This window comes from Amphichorda felina, assembly GCF_050947745.1.
Source record: "Amphichorda felina strain 45539 chromosome Unknown scaffold_9, whole genome shotgun sequence".
NCBI classification, from domain to species: Eukaryota; Fungi; Ascomycota; class Sordariomycetes; order Hypocreales; family Bionectriaceae; genus Amphichorda; species Amphichorda felina.
The window spans coordinates 1,212,088-1,231,454 of record NW_028145041.1 but is presented as its reverse complement, the minus strand read 5'-3'; the positions used below and the strand labels follow the sequence as shown (position 1 = coordinate 1,231,454).

Genomic DNA, 19,367 nt, shown 5'->3' with positions numbered 1-19,367 from the left:
CTGTGCCTAATAAATCACCTCACTGCTCACCCTCACAACCTCCACCAACCGACGGCCACACATTCACAATATATATATATATATATATATATATATATATTTACATATATCCCTTAACAACAATGGGGGACGAGCTCCGCGACGAGGTTGAGGCCATAAACTCCATCTACGGCGACAACACCCTCACGGCCTCGGAGGAGGACACCAGCAACGGTTCTTCTTCCACGTACATCCTCAAGCTTCCCGGCGATGCCTCCTCGCTGAGACTACAATTCCCGGACTCGTACCCCTCACATCCCCCCACCGCCCTGGGCACGCACCACAGCTCGGGCGGCAAGAAGGGTGCCGGGGCTAGGGACCTCGGCCTCTTCCGAGACGCCCTCGGCACCGTCTTCCAGGAGGGCGTCGTGTGTGTGTTCGACGCCGTGGAGGAGTTTACTAGGAGGTGGGAGGAGGAGGTCCCGCCGGAAGAGCAAGCAGGAGAGGAAGATCGGGGCGGGAATTCCAACGGGACAGTAACAGCAGCAGCAGAAGATGCGCACGAGGACGACGCGCAGGTCGGCCTAGCAGACCTCCCCGCGCCGCCGTGGACCGTCTCAGCCCCCGTCGTGGACAACAAGTCCACATTTGTCGCGCACGTCGCGCCCGTCACATCGCCCGACCAGGCGCGCCTGTACGTGGCGCAGCTGCTCGCCTCGGACCGGCGGATCCGCGATGCGACGCACAACATGACGGCGTGGCGGATCCGCGGCGGCGGGGCCAACGGCGTGTCGTACCAGGACTGTGACGACGATGGCGAGACGGCGGCGGGTGGCCGCCTGCTGCACCTGATGCAGCTGATGGACATCTGGGACGCCATGGTGGTGGTGACGAGGTGGTACGGCGGCGTAAAGCTGGGACCTAGGAGGTTTGCAGTCATCAACGCGGCGGCGAGGGATGGGTTCGTGCGGGCGGGCATGGTGGTTGAGAAGGAGAAGGAGAAGAAGAAGGGGAAATGAGAGAAGAGATATCGAGAGGCGGTTTACGAGCCTCCTTCACGACGACATGACGAGAGTTCACAACATCGACAGCTGCTGGTCAACGTTCGAGTTTTGTTTTACAGAAATGCTGCTAATGCTGCTGGTATCTCGCACACACAACCCTCCGTGGAACGCCAATGACTAGGAAAATCAACGCGCTACCTATATCGACCCAAGCCAAGAGAAATCCCCCCCCCCCCGGTTCTTTTGTTCTTTTGCTACAAGAAAATCACGAAAGCCTTTTACACAATCCATTTTTAGCCTTCTTTGCTGAGAAGAGGTTTCAGAATATCCAGTGCCCGTTTCGACTGGGCTTCCGGCAGGATCACGGCGCCAGCGCGCGCGGTGGACAGATACGACAGCTCAGAGCTCTCAGCCATCTGCATGTCCTCTACGAGCCTGCCTGCGACGCCACACACGATACCCGTGACCTCCTGGGGCAGGCTGACGAGGTCGAGGAAGATGGGGATGTGGCGGGCGTCGGTGTCGCCCACCAGGGAGTCGCCAAAAAGGCCCAGGAGGGTCCTGTCGAGGAGCAGTGACGGCGGGTCATCCTGCGCGAGGGTGATGGACATGAAGCGCGGCTGCGAGACGAGCGCTGAGATGACACACGTGTATAGCTTGGTGTCGATGTTGTCCACCCAGGTGCGGCGTTGGATGCTGCCATGCCGACTGCTCGAGGGCCGGGTGCTGTAGACGTCGTCGGTCCCGGCGAACATCTCCCTGCCGGAGCACTGGACCAGCTCCAGGTCGTCGTCGACGCGCGGCGTGACGTTGCGCTTCTTGAGCAGATCGAAGGCGCGGGTCTGGAGCTCGGCGAGGTTGGACGGCGGCGGGGTGCGCGGTGGGGAGCACGCGGAGGCGCTGGGCGTCCTCGTGCGGCCGCCGTAGGCCGAGGCGTTGACGAACTGCGACTGGTTCTCGGACAGCTCGAAGCCCTTGTCATCGAGGGCCTTGACAACATTGTCGCGCTCCTTGGCGGGGACGAGGATGAAGTCGGAGTAGTAGGTGGAGATGAAGAAGATGGGGATGCCAGCGAGGGCGAGGGGCGAAGTCAGCTCTATGACTCGTCCCGCGGCGTCGAGCCCGGCGCTGATGACGGAGAGGATCATGTAGTCATGCTTGGAAAGCTCGATCGTCTTGGCTGCCTCCTTGGGCAGCTTGCTGATGAAGGGCTCGAAGACGTTCTTGGCCCAGGAGCTGTGGCAGACGATGGACACTTCGATGGGGGTGACGCTGATGTTGAGGAAGCCATGCTGCTGGCTATCGAGGCTAAGACCTTGCAGCTCGTGCTCGGGACCGTCGCGTGACGAGCCGAGGGTCTGGGTGTGAGGGAGGAAGACGCGCAGGACAGGCTGGAGGAGGGCCGAGTAGAGGTTAAGGGGAATGTGGATGAGGGTGTAGGAGCCTTCCTATTGACAATCAGTCCATGAACTTGGCGTTGTACTATTGAACCGTTGAAGACGGGAGGAGGTGCGAGGTGGGATTGCTCCGGTGTCGGCATCTAAGTCTGTCGCTGACTCTTGTGATTGGGCCACTCACCAGGAACGATATCTGGGTGTTCATTGTGAATCGCAGGCACCGGGCAGCGAAGCAGGGTCCCAGGACCCAAGGATCAAGGGTAGCTGTGCCCTGTCCAGATCCTTTGAATATCGTTGCAAGAATTGAGATGTAGAATAGAAAAAAATGGTTAAATGTTCCCCAAGTAGGCCAGTAATAAACTCTGGATAGAGACTGGTGGCGTCGTGTAAGACGCGGGCGTCGACAAGTTTTTAAGGTTTGCGACGACGGCGAATTCAGGGTCCTGCTGCACCTGAGACTCAGCTTTGCACCCAACCACTGCTTTCCAGAGCAATGTATTGAGCCAGATCTGAAAAGGAAATTAAGATCCTAGAGAAGGAGAAGAGAAGGAGGAGAGGGGGTAGAATGGTCGTGGTAGCAGACCTGAGAATGAGGGGCACACTAGTAATAGTATACTATGGGCAGATAAGGGTGTCCGTACAACGGAACGAGCGAGGGAAATATCGTGACCCAGAGCTACGAGATGCAGCCGGAGCTCGCCAACAGAGAGGAGAACGGGAATGACTCCCAGCATGATGGCCCATGGCCCCCCATTATCGGCCGTGGACCCACCACAGTCAATAGGGATTGAGGGGATCATGGGAGGCACAATGGGGGGCGCTTCTTGGCGCAGGTTCACATCGCGGGCCACAATGCTGCGATTATGCGAGATGAAGACGCCACCGGCCAGATTCCTGACTCCAGTTGGTTCTCTTTTCCGTGGGCGGCAGAGAGGTGGAATATGGAATTGGGAGTAGTACCACACCGGACCATGATGCTAGTATGTCAGTGGCGCCGACTGGGCGTCAACTGGGTTCTCGGGCGTAGGCACAGCTGGGAAGGGCCTTGCATGGCATGCATGAGTGCGATGCAGGTCGACGTCTGACCTGTGGGGAACCAGGAAGACATCTAACTAGGTCCTGGTAGCGGAGCTGTGGGTTTCCGCGAATCTACGACGGGGGGTGCGTGGGGGGACATGGCATGACAGGTTTGGGCAGGGTGGTGATGACGCGCATTCACTGCTCCAAGAGGATGTGGCGTGCTATTATTGAATCGCCAATAGTATCGTCGCCCGATAGAGAGGGATTAGGATCACATCCAAGTTTGCAATGGCACGAGAATGACGTTGGGTGTTGGAATGCGAGGAATCGAGTGGCCGTATAGACAGCAAGTATAAAGGTACCTAGGTAACTCGCCTAGGGGAATTTTGGTACAACTCTCCGCGGCTAGCAATACAAATACCTCCGCACCTGGGACCCTACCATACTAGCACTTCCTAGTGTAGGTAGCCCCTATCCAGGTGAGCCCAGCACTCCTTCATCGGCTAAGTGGCGAGTTTTTTGTTGCCGAGCCCGGCGGGGAGGCCCGAGGGGACGCACCGACGTTGTTTCAGTATCGTACCTTAGAGTTTAATTCTGTGGTGTTAGTGGGGGCATACAAAGCAGGGCCGCCCTACTATCTCAAAACACGCCAACGCATTACTTGAGCGAAACGCACATGCGGACTCTGTAAGACCGACACCGCTCGGAACAAAATTTAGCTCTGGCTACCCGAGTTCTCGCAGACTCTGCGGGCTTGGGTTGCTCTTGGGGGCCATGGAAACGGGCATCTTCAGCACATCTCCAGCCAAGACCCGTGAACTGGGTAGGTGTAGAAGCCAAGGTGCCAAACTTGTTTGCAATGGGGACGAACCAAGACAGAAAAGCCCTTGTTAAGTTTCCTATGATCCACGTTATCCACTATTATCTTGGAGTAAAATACGTGTAAATCGATTACAAGACAATAAGCCCCAGCATTACATAGTACTGTACAGGCGGGCGTACCTATTCGCCCGCACTTACCCTATACCTGTAGATATCCCATACCCATCTACAGAAACCCCAGGAGCCTGACGTTTGAAGTTTCAACGCAACGTGACCGGATTTTCCTCCTATGTCCTTGATGATGTAGTATTCGCGGGCCATCGCGGTTTAGTACCCCATTGCCAGTACTACAACATGGTGGGTATAGGTGGCATTTGAAATGCTCTGACTAGAAACCCCTTGATAAGACCATAGCCACCTGGAAGGCGTTGGGTGATATTCCCCATCTCACAATTAAGGTTTGTTCACCGTTGACTACTTATGTACCTTGCTTATACCAGGATGCGTACGTCGTGCAAATCGTAGCTGCACGCACTTGACGCCTGTAGCCGAACCAACGAAAAGGCATCATCGACGAGGGAATCTGCATGATGTTATGCTCTGCCGAAATGCAAAATGGCCCACTGCCGGCGGGCAGGTGCAGCGTTTGCTAAAATAAATTCAAGTCTGGAAGTGCTAGAAGGATGAGTCGACCAAGTGACGATGGCGGGCCTCGTATCTCTTGATACGAGCTTGGGATGTCTCATCTTCTTTGGACAATGGAACCACCAGAACTAACATGGCAATGACCCAGCATAAGCCACACTGCACCTGAGAGAGCGGACCGTCTGTCAGGGGCAGATCCCCGTTTTCCGAGGGCGAGTTGCTGCTTTAACGCGCAAATATTGGATGGCGTCGATCCCCCCGCTCTCTCACTGATCACCCAGGTCTCTTATCATTGGCGCTGATCTTACGGATACACAGGAGACAGCCCCCATTGGAGTGTGCTCAGCATGCTCAGTATTGGTGAGACCTGAAGGGTAGGGTATTAAGGCAGCGCCCCATGCTATCCCGCTTCGGGGTGCGCGTTGCTCCTTTCCAACACGCGCCAAGACCGGTCCAGGGCGGCCTCGCCTCGTCCTGCGCTGCAACAGTGCAAATTCAGAGCAAACAGCCGCTGTGACTGGGCACAGCTTGCCTGGCAAGCCTGGGCACCTTAACAGCTTGCAGTTTGCAAGCGCGGCACGCCACGACCATTCCAGGTTCAGGTCCGGGCCCCTACGCCCTCTTCCACCCCATTCTCTCCTCAGCCCATCTTCAACCCCCAACCCCAATCCCCATCATGCCTTCGCCCGCCCTGTAGCATCTTTCGTCGTTGCTACTGTCTTCTCTCTTTCTTTTGGCATCTCACTGCCTTCTATCTATCGTTTCTTGATTTTAGCCTTTTTTGCTCATTGCCCCATTCGGCTCTCGTCGCGACCTGAGCCGTCTTACCACCCCCCGAACGGCGTCTGACGAGACATAGCCACAGCGAAAACCTCCCTTCGTCCCACAGGCATTCCATCATTTGTGCTATTGTTCCCTCCTCGCACAGCCGTTGATCTAACGTACATAATACATTTTTGCGCTGGCCGGCCCTCTTGAACGTCACGCATTCTCCTATACCGAAATCCCCTGAAATACGACATACCCGATAGCAACTATGCGGCCACAGTTCCATTTTCGGAGGAGGCCCGTTCTTCTGACGACAATGGCCTCTTCCGTCCTTCTCGCTGCCGCTCCCGTCTTTGCTCAGGACGATGACGAGGAACCGACTGATAAGCCTCCGGCCCCGGCCAAAACTACTAAGGATCCTGCTCCCGCTGAGACTACGGAAGCTCCTGCTGAGGACACCGAGGCTGATAAGCCTGCGCCAACTGAGAAATCAGAGCCCGCACCGACAAATAAAGAGCCAGAGCCCGCCCCGGAAACTGAGAAGCCCGAACCCGAGAAAACAACTGAGAAGCCCGAGCCCGAGAAAACAACTGAGAAGCCCGAGCCCGAGAAAACAACTGAGGCACCCGAACCCGAGAAAACAACCGAGGAGCCTCCACCTCCTCTAACGACCGAGGAGCCGGAATCCGCGGTAGATGAGGAGCCTACCATCGCCGAAGGCATCGACGGCCCGGCCCTGACCGGCATCTACGCCATTCCGACGTATGCTCCGGCGGCCGTGCCCCCCACGCAGAATGCGCCCTTCATGCAGCACTCCAGTGCCCCGGAAGGCACCGTTTTTATTGCAGTGGGTGCCATCCTGGGAGCTTTTGGCTTAGGTATTCTGATCTGGCGCATCATTGTCGGCCTCCTCCTTCATCGGTCCGTTGAGCGTGCCGCTATGGCCCAGCACGACACTAAGGGCAAGGCTGGCTTCCCGGCACCCCCTGCGCCTTTCTACAAGTACACTGATCAGGGTTCCAACATGTCTCTGAGCGGCGGTGCTGCTGCCGGCCGTGGGGTGAGGAGGACCAACCGTGGTCCCATCCCCTCATCCAACCCTAGCCAGTCCAACCTCTTCTTCTCCCCGACGGCCGCCGTTTCAAGCAACTCTGGGAACCGTGGTTCTACTTTCCTCCCCGCTGGATTCTATGCTGCGTCTGGATCTGCCAACCAGGGTCATGGACACTCGATCAGCCTGACCAACCTGCGGCCAGACTCAAGAGGCCACGGCGCCGCCCGTAACCCTCTCGGTCCTTCACCTCCCGACTCACCCGGCTTTCCCACCGCTCGGCGAGATATTAGCAATAGCTCGCTCGGCCGTCCAAGCAGCCAGCGGGCACCTAGCGCGTACCTCGATGATCTGCTGGCCGACGACCCCGGGGCTCTGCCACCACCGCACATGCCCCCATCAACAGGACCCAGAAGTCCGTCGAATTTGGGCCCGAGTTCGAACCGACTCTAGACTCTAGCTTACCTGGCGTCTTTGCTTTTCGATGAGCTTGCAACTTTGGTATCCCGAAGCCCGGTTGTATGGTATAGCAAACATAAAAATGGATCTGGCTTGGATCTTGGATGGCTCGAGTCACGGCGTCAACGGGGTTTGGCTTCGGTTGGTTTATGGTCCTTCGTGACCGCACGAGAAACTCCGCTGGGACTATCTTTGGGTCCCGGCTCATTTCTTAATAATGGTGACAAACAAATAATTGCTCGCGATGGGGGAGGAGGCGGTGTAGTTTGTAGGAGATGTATCATGGGCAGAGCGGGCGGGATGATAGGGATTGTTTGTTCCTCATCTCCATGGCATCGGAGAAAGTAAGCGAGCGGTCTGGCTTGGTCATCGGTTGAGTTTTTTTTTACCCCCCTACCAGTACATATTCAGGTCTCAGTACGAAGCATTTGCTATACCATTATAATCGATTACCGGCGTTGCACATAACGTATTCCCTGAATGCTATCTGAGCACATGTTTCATATCTGTCGAGGTCCTTGCGGGAGATTCTTTGATATGCTAAATCTAAGAGTGTATACCGAGCTCTATAAGACTAATATAGCCATTCCCTGAGACTGATCAAGAAAACAGAACCAACGCTTGAACAATGCTACTTTTCTTTCAACCAACTGACCGCTATGTGATGCTCATGTGGCACTCGGCCCAGCGATCCCCTCCATCTCCTCCCTCGCACCCTTGATGTCGTCAAGCCTGATTCCGCTCCTATCACACATGCTCCTGAAGATGCCGTCTTCCTTCTTCCACAGCTCGAGCGGGCTGTCAAGCTCGGCGATGCGGCCCGCATCCATGACGCAGATGCGGTCGTACCCGACAATGGTACGCAGGCGATGTGCAATGCACAGCAGGGTGCGGCCGTGGAATCCCGTGGCAATGGTGTTCTGGATCTTGGCGTCCGTCTCCATATCAACGGACGAGGTGGCCTCGTCGCAGACAATGATCTGGGCGCCACGCACAAGGGCACGGGCCAGGGCCATGAGCTGGCGCTGGCCGAGGGAGAAGTTGAGACCGTCTTCCTCGACGACGCTGTCAAGATGGATGCGGGAGACCTCGTTCTTGTTGTCTCCCGTGTCATCCCTGGTAGTAGTAGTGGCAGCACCTAGTTCGGCGCCGGCGGGGACGAGATCGGCTTGACGTAGTGCGGACCAGAGTTTCAGGTCGGTGTGCTCGTTGAACGGGTCGAGGTTGCTGCGGACAGTGCCGTGGAAGAGGGTCGGGTCTTGAGGGATGATGGCGAGGCGCGACCGTAGATCGTGCAGGCCGATGGTGGAGATGTTAATACCATCAATGGTGATGGAGCCACTAGAAATCTCAACAAGGCGGAATAGTGTGCTCATGATGGAGCTCTTGCCTGCACCTGTACGGCCGACGATGCCAATGCGCTCTCCTCCCTGGACGTGGATTGATAGTCCCTGGAGGACAAGGGGAAGGTTCTCGCGGTAGCGCATCTCGACATTGTCGAAGATGATCTCGCCCTTTTCAGGCCACGTAGGTCGTACCTCAATAGTGTGGAGAGGTGCCTCTTCTTCGAGCTGCGTGCCGTAGTAGCGCAAGCGCTCGACTGCGTTCATGCCGTTCTCGACTTCGGCAAGCTGGCGGACACCAAACTGAAGCATCTGGACGATACCGAGGATGTAGCTGAGGACGAGACCACCGATAGAAGGATTGACACTGAAGCGCGACGTAACGACAAGGATTCCGACAGTGAAGACCAAAGCGTTTGCGATGGTGTCGACACGGACGGACAGCCAGCGCTGGTTGGAAAATGTCAGGTAGTAGGCGGCGTTCATTTCATCGACGGACCGGCGTAGCTCGTTGACGAAGTGCTTCTTGAGCCCATAAGCCCTGATGGAAGCTACACCAGTGAGACCCTCGCCAAACTTGGCAAAAACGTGAGAGCGTAGGACCGACTCGTAGCGCTTGACCTCGCGAGCCGATGAGCGGTAGTATGACGCGGCTAGGACAAAGGCAACGTAGAGCGGGACGAGAGCGACGGCGAAGAAGTGGAAGAAGGCGATGATGAGAGCAAAAATGGACGTGACCATGGCAATGGTAAAGGAGTACATCCTGATGGAGTCAGTGAGGTTGTTGTCCATAACATCGACGTCGCGGGAGAAGCGGTTGGTGATGCGTCCCATGGGCGTCGTGTCGAAGAAGGACATTGGGGCACGCAGGACGCGCGTGACGGCGTCGCGGAGCATCCCCTTGCTCGACTTGGTGCCGAGTATGGAGAGGAGAACCGAGTAGGCGTACATCAGGAGCGCTTGCACAGCACCTAGGGCGGCATATATGCCAATGTACGTTCCATTTGACAGACCAAACTTGTCCGATGTCCAGTACGTTAGCCACAAGCTAGTCGTGATGTTGGCACCCTGGGAGAGGATCAGGATGAAGATGACCAGGGGCGCATTGAGAATGGAACCCGATGCGCGGATGTAAGCAGAGTAGACAGACCAGGGGACACTGGACACGCCACGCTCCTCCTGCTGCATGAGGGCGGCTCCCTTCGTCTTCTTCTTCTTCTTCTCTTGCTGGTCGTCCTTCTTGGGCCCCTTCTCATCCTCATCCTTGTCCTCTTTTTTCTCTGCGGCGGTGGTCTCCATAAGCGCCTGGAAGCCCTTATGGTCTCGCATGAGATTGTCGAAAGTACCGATGGCCTGAATCTTGCCATTCTCCATCCAGACGATGCGATCACAGCGGTTGAGGACCCAGAGCTGATGGGTCGCGAGGATACGGCACTTGTTGCCGAGGAGACCAAGGATGGCGTTGTCAAAGATGTGGCGGCCCACGTGGGCGTCAACAGCGCTCAGGGGGTCGTCCATGAGGACAATATCGGCGTCAAAGTAGATGGCTCGGGCAATGTTTAGTCGCTGCTTCTGACCACCCGAAATAGTGATACCGCGCTCTCCAATCTCGGTCTGATCGCCGTGGGGAAGCATATCTAGATCGGCTTCGAGTGCACATCTGCGATGTGTCAGCGTACAGACCCGGGGCACATACTAGAACATATTGACTTACGCCTTGACAACCTCGTTGTACCACGACCTGTTCATATCCTTGCCAAAGGTGATGTTGTTCCGGACCGTTGTGTTCTGAATCCAGGCGTACTGAGGGCAGAAGGCCTTGGAGGCGCCATACACGGCCTCGCCACTTGTCTTGCGCATATCGCCAGCAAGAGCACCGAGGAGCGAACTCTTGCCACTACCAACAGAGCCAATGACCGCGATAAGTTCGTTGCGGCCAATTTCGATGTTGAGGTCCTGCAGCTTGAAAGGCTCCCGCTCCTCTGTAAGCGTGCTGCTGGTGTCTTCTACCGATGATCCCTGGTGCATACCATCTTTGTGATGGCCATGTCCAGACAGCTTCTCCTTGACTTCTTCTGTCTTTTTATTTTTCTTTTCAGCCTTCTTGTCTGACTCCTGCGTTGGGGTTTTCTCCCATGTGAAGTTCGCATCGTGCAGCTCGATCGCATTGGGGCCGTCCTCTTTCAGTATGAATTCATCCTCTTGCTCCTCTTCAACAAGGAATTCCTGGATACGTTTCATGGAAGACCATGCATCGATGGTCTGACCGAGGACAAGCGGCAGGAGGTTAAGAGGCAAGCGCAGGCCGTTGAAGAGGGCCAGTGAAGAGAAGACCTCGGCCGGTGGGAGGTTCGGGTTGGTGAGGGAATAGGAGATGAAGGAGAGCATGGACGCGAAGATGGGGAGAGCCATGCTAACGGCGTTGATGGCGTTCCTAATGGCCAGGAGGACCTGGATGGCATATATCTCCTTGTTCCTATGCTCCCCCAGGCGCTTCAAAAAAGACTCCTCCCAGCCAAAGTATTTGACAAATCGTACAGACTGGAGGATCTCCTGGGTTAGAGACACACGCTGATCGGTTATCTTGTTGATTTCCTTGCGGCGACGGAACAGGCTTCGAATCGCGATGGTGAGGAGTGGAGCGCCAATGACGAGGAGTCCAAACCCGGCGAGGGCGTTGTATGACAAGTTGACGATGAGCAGGGCGAGGGTAATAAGGAGTGAGAGGGGCGCTGTCCAGAGCATGTGGAAGAGTGCAGATGCCTGGTCTACGCGGTAGGTGTCGACACTCATCAGATTGACGATGCGGCCGTTGCCCCAGCCAACGGCCTCCTCCTCAGCACCCTTTTTGCCCTTCTTCTTCTTCTTCTTCTCGGACTCTCCCTTCTTGCTCTTCTCATCCTGATCTTCAGCTTGGGCCATCATGGTGTGTTTTGTGTCGCCGGCCTTTGCGCGGGCTGAGATGACCATGGCCTTCTCGTAAATCATGCCAATTAGTACGCCTCGACATTCACCACCGACCATCATGCCGCGGTAGACAAAGTGATTGATGGCGAGACTCTGAATGATCTGCATCGCCGTGACACCAATAGCCAAACCAATGCCGTTCTTGATGGGCGGCGCCCGCTTGCCGGTATGATTGGCGACCCAGGCATCGGTGGCGAACTGGATGAGGAAGCGCAGCGTGAAGGGGGAGACAACCTGGAGGACGATGGAAATAAGGGCGCAGAAGCCACCGAGCCAGAACTCGAACGAGAATGTCTCGTGAAGGGCGAAGAGGAGCGCATGCTTGTCGCCGCGCTGGACACGCTTGTCGAAGGACTCGCGGAACTTGTTGGTCAGGGGGTCAGCGGCGCGCTTGGGGTTAATGGTCCAGATGTCGCGCTGATCCAGTGAGCGCTTGTAGCCCGTCTGCGAGACCCTGTCAGTACGCTGTTCTTGGATGCGATGGAAGGATCTGACAGAATGAGACACTGCTTGCGCAAGCCTCATCCTGGCAACTTAAGCCGTCGGGGCTTACCGTCATGAGAGGCGTCATCCAGCTAAAGAATAACTGGCTGAAGAACCCGGCCTTCTCCTCCCTGGAGACGATTGGCTCCTCTGGAATCGGCGGGATGGCGCCCCAGCGCAGCGGGTTCATCTTCTTGTACCAGGGCTTGTCCTCGGGTTCTGGGTGACCGAGCGCGCCCGTCGCGGCGCTCGTGTCTGTCGCATAGCTCCGGGTGACGGTGAGGGCGGGGTTTCTGGTCATGTCGTGGGTCGCGTCGTTCTCGTCGCTCTCATCATGTTCGCCCTTGCCATGGGACCCGGCGTTGCGGTCGGTGCTGGTGGCATCGCCCTTCTCACCCAAGTCGCCATCCGAGGTCTCATCGTCGCGCAGCGTCTGGCGAAGAGCCTGGTCAAGGTCGGGCTCGTCGCGGCTGCGCGTAGGCTCGATGGCAGAAGCCAGGATGTCGGGCGCCGTGTAGTCTTTGTCGTTGGGAGGTCCTGACATGTCAGGCCTTGGGGGAGCTGCCTTAGGGGAGCTGCCTCGGCCGCGGGGGCAGTTGCTCTTTCCTTGGTCGCAGTGATGGTCAAGTGGCGGTCTTACACTCGTCCATGGAAATAGGAGGAATACGGGCTACCTGCTACTATGTACAATAGGAAGAGCGACACAAAAAAGTAGTATGTCGGGGGGTAGCACCGAAGATTTATTCAATCTGACAGTAAATGGTCCGGACTTTCGGGCAATTCCAACAAGGGTCTCACTACCAGAATCAACAGCGGATTTGCGGATCGTAAGTACGACCTATATACTACCAACGTACGGGGTAAGATTGGCGACATCCGATAGTCTTTGTCGAGCGAAAACCTTTTGATTCCGCGATCTCAAAAGCCCTCGTGATTCATTCGCTGTTTGTCTTCACTAGGCTCCAAGGTGGAGGCGCATTAATAATACGACACTCTCCATGCTCTTGTTTTCTCCTTTTCTACGTAGCTTCTTCTTTCAGAACCTTGGCCGCTCTGCCTATCGCAGACAGTTGCTGACTGCGTTCTGGCAGACTTTTGCCCCTGGGTGATGTGGCTGTTCGGTTCATCGGCACCGGGGAGAAGAGTCAAGACCTGGAATGCGGTCGCTCGGGATTCAACGTCTTTTATTTGGACCGAACTCCGGTTCGACTCTCAGGCATCCAACGTTGGTATATTATTACATGTAAGCCGGCGGTGACTCAAATCGCCACCTGTGAACGAAGAAAGCGATATGACACGAAGCTGAGGTATTACGAGTAGGTACGTTCCACAATTGTTCCTTCGCACGAATATTAATGGACACTTGGTTGCGGAGTTATCGCCTATCCCCAGCCGACAAATCTCCGCAATGAGACGCGGCTGGAGCAGATTACGGCTAAAACGGCATAATACAGCCACTTTGTCGTGTGCCTATCTGATTGCTGTACCCAAGGAAGCAAGGACGACTGACGAGCGTTCGTAACCGGGCGGCTTTCGCAGTTGCCAAGCCCAGTGGAGAACCCGTGTCCAAATTCGGGGTTCGCTTGCGGAAGTTCCTAATGGAAAGTGGGAACCTTGGTGTCGGGTTCTACCCTCCGCGTCTCAGTCGGCACCGAACCGGCACCGGAGTGAGAGGTCACGTGAAGATAAGCACATGGCTTTTCTCATCGCTTATCGATTGCGATGTAAGCTTGGTATCCGTAGGATTTTCTTTGCGTAGGCTGCCCCTCGACCACTGAGCTCAGCAAACCGCAGGTCCAAACTGCGCGTCAAGCAGCATAAGCCACTCCGTCCATTGATCGGCGCGCGTCCGGTAGTTGCCTCCGCTATGGCTACTGAGAGCGTCCCCTCCACCGCCGTCCCCGGGCGGGTGCTCGGCCCCGTCTCTAGGTACGCCCCCGGCAACGGTACCCACGTCCATCAGGGCAGCGTCGTCTCGTCCATCATGGGCCACGTCTCCGTCGTCGCGGCCGCCAAAGCCCCCGGTCCGGCCAAGCGGCTGAACAAGATCACGGCACCGACCGCCGCCGCAGCCAGCAGGGACTCTCTGCCCACCATCTCGGTCGCGAGGCAAGGGCGCCGGGGCGAGGTCCTCCCGGACGTGGGCAACGTGGTGCTGGCACGCGTCCTGCGCCTGATGCCCAAGCAGGCAATTGTCACCATTCAACAAGTTGGTGACACAGTGCTGCAGACCGAGTGGCAGGGCGTCATCCGCGTCCAGGACGTGAGGGCGACGGAGAAGGACAAGGTCAAGATCCACGAGTCGTTCAAGCCTGGGGATATCGTCCGCGCACAGGTGGTGAGTACTTTCTAAACTCGGGTCTATTAAGGGGAAGTTTGCGACTGACGCCCATTCCTAGATTTCACTCGGCGACCAGGCTAACTACTACCTATCAACGGCATCCAATGAGCTTGGTGTCATCATGGCCACGAGCGAGGCTGGCAACGATATGGTCCCTGTTAGCTGGAAGGAGTACAAGGACCCCGAGACCGGCGTGAGCGAGTTGAGGAAAGTCGCCAAACCGACCTGAAGCGACTATGCCCAGATGAGGAAAACGAGAACTGAACGGACGAGACCGCCAGCTACCCTTAGAGTCGGAGCCGATGCGGCGCCGCATTATTCTCTTGTGGCTTCAAGGACACACCACCCACAACCTGTCGAGCGGACTTGTTACCAGCTTGTTCGAGAGATCCAGGTGTTGGAACGAGGTCTAGGTCATGGTGACCCGCGCCAATAGTAGTCTGTGCCATGGTGATACACGATGTGGAATGATCAAAGCCATCATGAACCCACTTCGAGACGCCGGGGTGGAAAGCCTAGCGGCATATAGCTGAGCATGAATAAAACGCCCGTTTCATGAGACCCTAGACTTTGTTAGAGCACTTATACGTTGCTCTCGGGTTCTATCTTCTGTTAGGACACGTCGCATGCGGCGTCTTCCGCCTCCATGCCTGCCCAATTGGCCAGTACTATATCTGATATGTGGAAGGATCAGAAGCGCCCGAGTGATTTGTCTTGACAACTTTGCATGGTTTCATGTTATGGGGACGACCCGCGAGCTTTTTTGGGCATTTCTCTGTGGCCCCTACCCATGGGCCCAGTGAATCTGAAACGACGTTGCTTGTAACTGCCGATTGGGTTAAAAGTGTTGGATGGCTGAAACGTCAACTCTGGGTCGAAGCGATCTTCACCTTCACTGTAGTTGTGAGTTTGGCCTTGTGGAAAAGGTTGGGATACGAGGAATTGGTACTACTAATACTATGAGCTCGTAGAGAGTGGAAGTGTAGGTGTTGGGTGTTCGAGGCGCAGCCCTGACGATGCCTTGGCGATGCTGGCAACGCCACAACGTGCTTGCATCGGCACCTAAAGTATCCGTAAGGCGATAGATAGTACTAGTACAGGGCGGCGTCGGGTTCCTAAGGTACAAAGTACGGGGTTGACGGTGCGGATTCGTGCCACCTCAGCACTGCCGCATCAGCAGGGACCTACCTGAACGAGATGGCAGGACCAGCAACTCCAGCAACTCTAGCAATGCCACTCGTACCCATAATGCGTACACGAAGCGACTAGTCCTTCCTCTGTGTCTTACTATCTTCGGTGCTCCTGAATCTCTTATTTCCCACTGCATACCACAAACGACGCTGGACCGTCGGTTCTACTCGTACATGCACGAGAACCGCCCCAACTGCGACACGAGAGAAAATCGCGAACACCGCCTGATCGATCCTCCCTACATCACCGACGAGCCATGTCGTCGACCATGGTCATAACCATGGCAGACACGGCTCCGCTGCCACCTACTACCACTTCCACCCTCACCACAACCAAGACGAGCACCATCACCACCGCCAGCGCCGTCTCCTGCTGCCCCAGCTGCGGCGACATCCTCCCTTCCGTCGAGCAGACCCAGGCCGAGCTGCTCCAGGCGCACTCCCGCATCGCCGAGCTCGAGTCCCAGGTCCGCCTGCTCAACCAGAAAGCCACCGCCGCCGTCGACAGATGGGCCGACTACGAAGACGAGCTGTCCCGCCTGCGCCGCCAGGATGACCCTCCGCCCCTGCCCCCCAAGAACGAGTCCTCGCCAACGAGTAACAACCGCTCCTCGGGCGGGTTCCTCCAGAATGGCACGAGCCGCCTCTCCGCCCTCCTCTCCCGCAATAAATCCTCGCCCAACCTCCAGCAGCAGCAGCAGCAGCAGCAGCAAGACACCGCCGCCGCTGCCGCCGCCGCCGGCTCCACATCGCGCCCGCCAACAGCTACCGAGACCAGTTCCCCCCCGGGGCCAAAGGCAGAGGACCTCCTCAGGGCGCTTACGCGGGAAAAGTCACTGCGCAAGGAGGCTGAGGGCCGGGTCGCCGCGACGAGTCGCGAGGTCGAGGAGCTGAGCGCATCGCTGTTCGAGCAGGCCAACGAGATGGTGGCCGATGAGAGGCGTGCGCGGGCAAAGCTCGAGGAGCGGGTGGACGAGCTGGAGCGGCGGGACCGGGACAAGAGGAGGCGCCTGGAAAGGCTGGAGTCGGCCATGACGAGGATCGAGAGGGTGCGCAGTTTGCTTAACGAGTGAAACTTGGGTTGATATGAGTTACGACGATGGGCATTGTGATTTCAATTGGGGCGTTTAATGAGCAAGGGGCTTGCATGGATATTTGAACTGGAACTAGAAGACATATGACACGAGCCATGGCACTGGTTATAAAGGAATGGACAGGAGCGAAGAATTGATGACAAGAATGCCGGATGAAGCTTCGACTATATCCGAGCCGGCGGTTTCTAGCAAGATGAATTGGGACAAGAGTCGAAAGTATGCCTTGGATAATCTATGTTTATCCCGTTAAGAATAGAGCTAGATAAGGCTGGGGTAAATCAGCAAACTAAATCCTAGTCCCTCGTCCCCGAACTCCTAACACCCACAATCACTGTCGCTTCTTTAATGATGTCTTGCACCCCCTAGTCTTCGATGCCATTCCACGACTTCTGGTCATCCTCAACCCCTTCACTTCCCTGGCCGGGGCTCCTCGCTTGAGTCTTGCGCGGCGGGGATGAGGCACTGCCTTCTTGCGAGGGCGACCGGCCCCTCTTCTCGCCCGTCTGTACCTGTTGGCTCTGTTCTGCCAAAGCCCTTTGGCGTATCGCGTTTCCCTCAGCGGCGATCCGAGCCTTAACATCTAGCTTCCCCTCGCCGTCCTTCGACGGGTTCGGCTTAGATGGCGTCTTTGGCGGCTGCCAGTCGCTCGACGGCTCGCCATTCCACCGCGCAAGCATGTCAGCAACCTTGGGGCCCCAAACATCCTCCCCCTTTTCCAGGTCGCTGTACTCGAGGCAGTTCACACCACCCACGGTGAAATCGCTCTGGCGGACACGGTCGAGTTCCGCCATGAGCCCCGCCGAGTCTAGCTTAGCCCCCAGATCGTGGCAGAAGCTCCGGACGTAGTACCCCGAGGACACCGTCATGCGAATCTTGCAAGCAGGAGGGCCCTCATCCTTCCACGGCGGAGGTGTGCTCTCATCAGGAGCATCGGGAACGAGGTTTGACCCCTTCTCCGAGTAGCGCGGGCCCGGCAGGTTGCCCAGCGCACCGGACATCATCGGGGGCTCCTTGCCCTGGCGAGCGCGCTTTGCCGGCTTGTCTCTGATCAGGGCATCCTGCCGTTCCTCGAACTTGCGCTTGAAGGTCTCGTGCGCGGCAATCGCCTGGTCGTCCTCCTCCTTCTCCTCGGGAGTGAGCTTCTTGCCGGTCTCCTGCTGCTTCTTGACGCGCCAGACCTGCTCGGCAAGGTTGCGCTCGGCCGCCTCGGCCTCCTCCGCGGGCCACCGGTGCGGGTGCTTGCCTGGCTCGTACCACTCCAGGATCTCAATCTCCTTGACCTCGACCGCCCGGCCTTCAATCTCGCGGGGTATGGGCTTGCCCTCGCGCGCGTACTCGTAAAGCGGCTTGCCGTTCATCTTGAGCGCCGAAAAGAGCGGGGGTATCTGTATCTGCTTCCCCTTGAAACTCTCCACCGCCGCCTCCACCTTTTCCCTCGTAATATGATCGTAGGGTCGCTTCGTCAGGATGCGGCCGACTCGGTCGTAGGTGTCTGTGCTCGCGCCGAATAGAACGGTCGTCTCATACGTCTTGACGCAGTCGAGGAACTGGGGTAGGGCCTTGGTCGCGGAGCCAATGCCCAGGATGAGGACACCGGTGGCCAGAGGATCCAGCGTGCCACCATGGCCAATCTTGACCTGGGCGGCCCTCTTCAAGTGCTTTGGCCTGACACCACGCTCCTTCTTCTTCTTGGAAATCTCGGACTCGATCAAAGGCTTGAAGAAGGACGAGGGGTTGAAGGCGACTTGGCAGTGGCGAATGACCTGGGCAGAGCTCATGCCACAGGGCTTGTTGATGGCTGGCAATCGCACCGTCAGCATGGGAATACGAAAGACATGACAATAAAGAAAAGCTTACCCAAGCATCCTTCGCGGACGACCTCCGAAGCCATCCTGAACAAGTCTCTGGGTCGTCGCATACGGGCTCCCACTGAGGAGATGGGGAGTTTCCTCAACAAGCGCAATCCCAGCACGGCAGACTGGTCTAATGAATGCGCTCAGGCATAGATTAAAAAAGAATACTAAACCAGAGAGGGACAGTTTTGCCTCAGACGCTGCTCAGAGGGGCCTCCACAAGAATCAGAAAGATGAACTTTTTTTTTCTGCTCGACCTGGATCGAGTCAGGGCGGGCAGAGCTATTGGACGCGGGTGCTGAAGCCCAGAAATTTTAGCGTCTTGTCCAGTGATTGCCCCCCATGGCCCCTTCGAGGCTCCGACCTCCACAGTTGCTGCAGGCAGATGGATGCTAGCCTACTAGGTAAGTTTATTGCTAAAAGATCCATCCATGGATAGGTACCTGGGTGGGTGGATTCCAACCCTGGATTGGCAGTTCTCCTCCACTGATGGACCACCAGAACGCGGCACCCCACGCGTCGCAGTGCCCCTCCAGTGCCTCCACTTCGTCACCTCAACTTCACCTAGGACGCTCGCATCTGACCAGAACAAGGGCTCTCCCATTTGCGACTTCACATTTTACCACACCAACGCATCATCCATCCTCCAGAGAGCATCTCTTACAAATCGATACGCTCTGCCCCCGAGACTGTTGCGATTCCTATATTGCTTGGAGCTGTCCCCGCGCCCTGCCCCCGAGAACGAATTCCCGAATTCCCCTAAAATACCACCCTCGCACGCACGACTAGATCGACTGGTCGCCGCTTTGATCCTCTCGGCTGCATTGATCCTCCGCCACGAAGGCGTCCGATGGTTTCTGCAGAGAATCTTGGAATACATAATGGTCGGGCGAAGGCGTAGAGGTTCCACGTCTAGCGTCGAGGCGACAAGCCGTCGCGTCCATTGGTGCA

The 19,367-nt window shown here is 56.7% G+C and overlaps 7 protein-coding genes across 7 annotated transcripts; 4 read left to right on the top strand and 3 right to left on the bottom strand.

Moving 5' to 3' along the window:
• Nucleotides 1-122: 122 nt before the first annotated feature.
• On the top strand, nucleotides 123-998 carry ACO1O0_008943 (ribosomal protein S5 domain 2-type protein; the record flags this gene model as incomplete). The annotated part of the gene is made up of 1 exon (XM_083198297.1): nucleotides 123-998. The coding sequence occupies one exon, from the start codon at nucleotides 123-125 to the stop codon at nucleotides 996-998; it is 876 nt and encodes a 291-aa protein (XP_083046032.1).
• Nucleotides 999-1,276: 278 nt separating this feature from the next.
• Nucleotides 1,277-2,585, bottom strand: ACO1O0_008942 (ACT domain-containing protein; the record flags this gene model as incomplete). The annotated part of the gene is made up of 2 exons (XM_083198296.1): nucleotides 1,277-2,431; nucleotides 2,562-2,585. 2 exons carry the CDS (start codon nucleotides 2,583-2,585, stop codon nucleotides 1,277-1,279), a joined length of 1,179 nt encoding a protein of 392 aa, XP_083046031.1.
• A 3,366-nt stretch (nucleotides 2,586-5,951) lies between these two features.
• Nucleotides 5,952-7,139, top strand: ACO1O0_008941 (uncharacterized protein; the record flags this gene model as incomplete). The annotated part of the gene is made up of 1 exon (XM_083198295.1): nucleotides 5,952-7,139. One exon carries the CDS (start codon nucleotides 5,952-5,954, stop codon nucleotides 7,137-7,139), a length of 1,188 nt encoding a protein of 395 aa, XP_083046030.1.
• A 674-nt stretch (nucleotides 7,140-7,813) lies between these two features.
• Nucleotides 7,814-12,482, bottom strand: YOR1 (ATP-binding cassette transporter YOR1; the record flags this gene model as incomplete). Its single annotated transcript, XM_083198294.1, has 3 exons — nucleotides 7,814-10,148; nucleotides 10,203-11,899; nucleotides 12,009-12,482. The coding sequence occupies 3 exons, from the start codon at nucleotides 12,480-12,482 to the stop codon at nucleotides 7,814-7,816; spliced, it is 4,506 nt and encodes a 1,501-aa protein (XP_083046029.1).
• Nucleotides 12,483-13,805: 1,323 nt separating this feature from the next.
• On the top strand, nucleotides 13,806-14,508 carry CSL4 (exosome non-catalytic core subunit CSL4; the record flags this gene model as incomplete). The annotated part of the gene is made up of 2 exons (XM_083198293.1): nucleotides 13,806-14,276; nucleotides 14,338-14,508. The coding sequence occupies 2 exons, from the start codon at nucleotides 13,806-13,808 to the stop codon at nucleotides 14,506-14,508; spliced, it is 642 nt and encodes a 213-aa protein (XP_083046028.1).
• Nucleotides 14,509-15,726: 1,218 nt separating this feature from the next.
• ACO1O0_008938 (uncharacterized protein) lies at nucleotides 15,727-16,542 on the top strand (the record flags this gene model as incomplete). The annotated part of the gene is made up of 1 exon (XM_083198292.1): nucleotides 15,727-16,542. One exon carries the CDS (start codon nucleotides 15,727-15,729, stop codon nucleotides 16,540-16,542), a length of 816 nt encoding a protein of 271 aa, XP_083046027.1.
• Nucleotides 16,543-16,925: 383 nt separating this feature from the next.
• On the bottom strand, nucleotides 16,926-18,454 carry PUS4 (pseudouridine synthase PUS4; the record flags this gene model as incomplete). The annotated part of the gene is made up of 2 exons (XM_083198291.1): nucleotides 16,926-18,361; nucleotides 18,421-18,454. 2 exons carry the CDS (start codon nucleotides 18,452-18,454, stop codon nucleotides 16,926-16,928), a joined length of 1,470 nt encoding a protein of 489 aa, XP_083046026.1.
• Nucleotides 18,455-19,367: the final 913 nt, after the last annotated feature.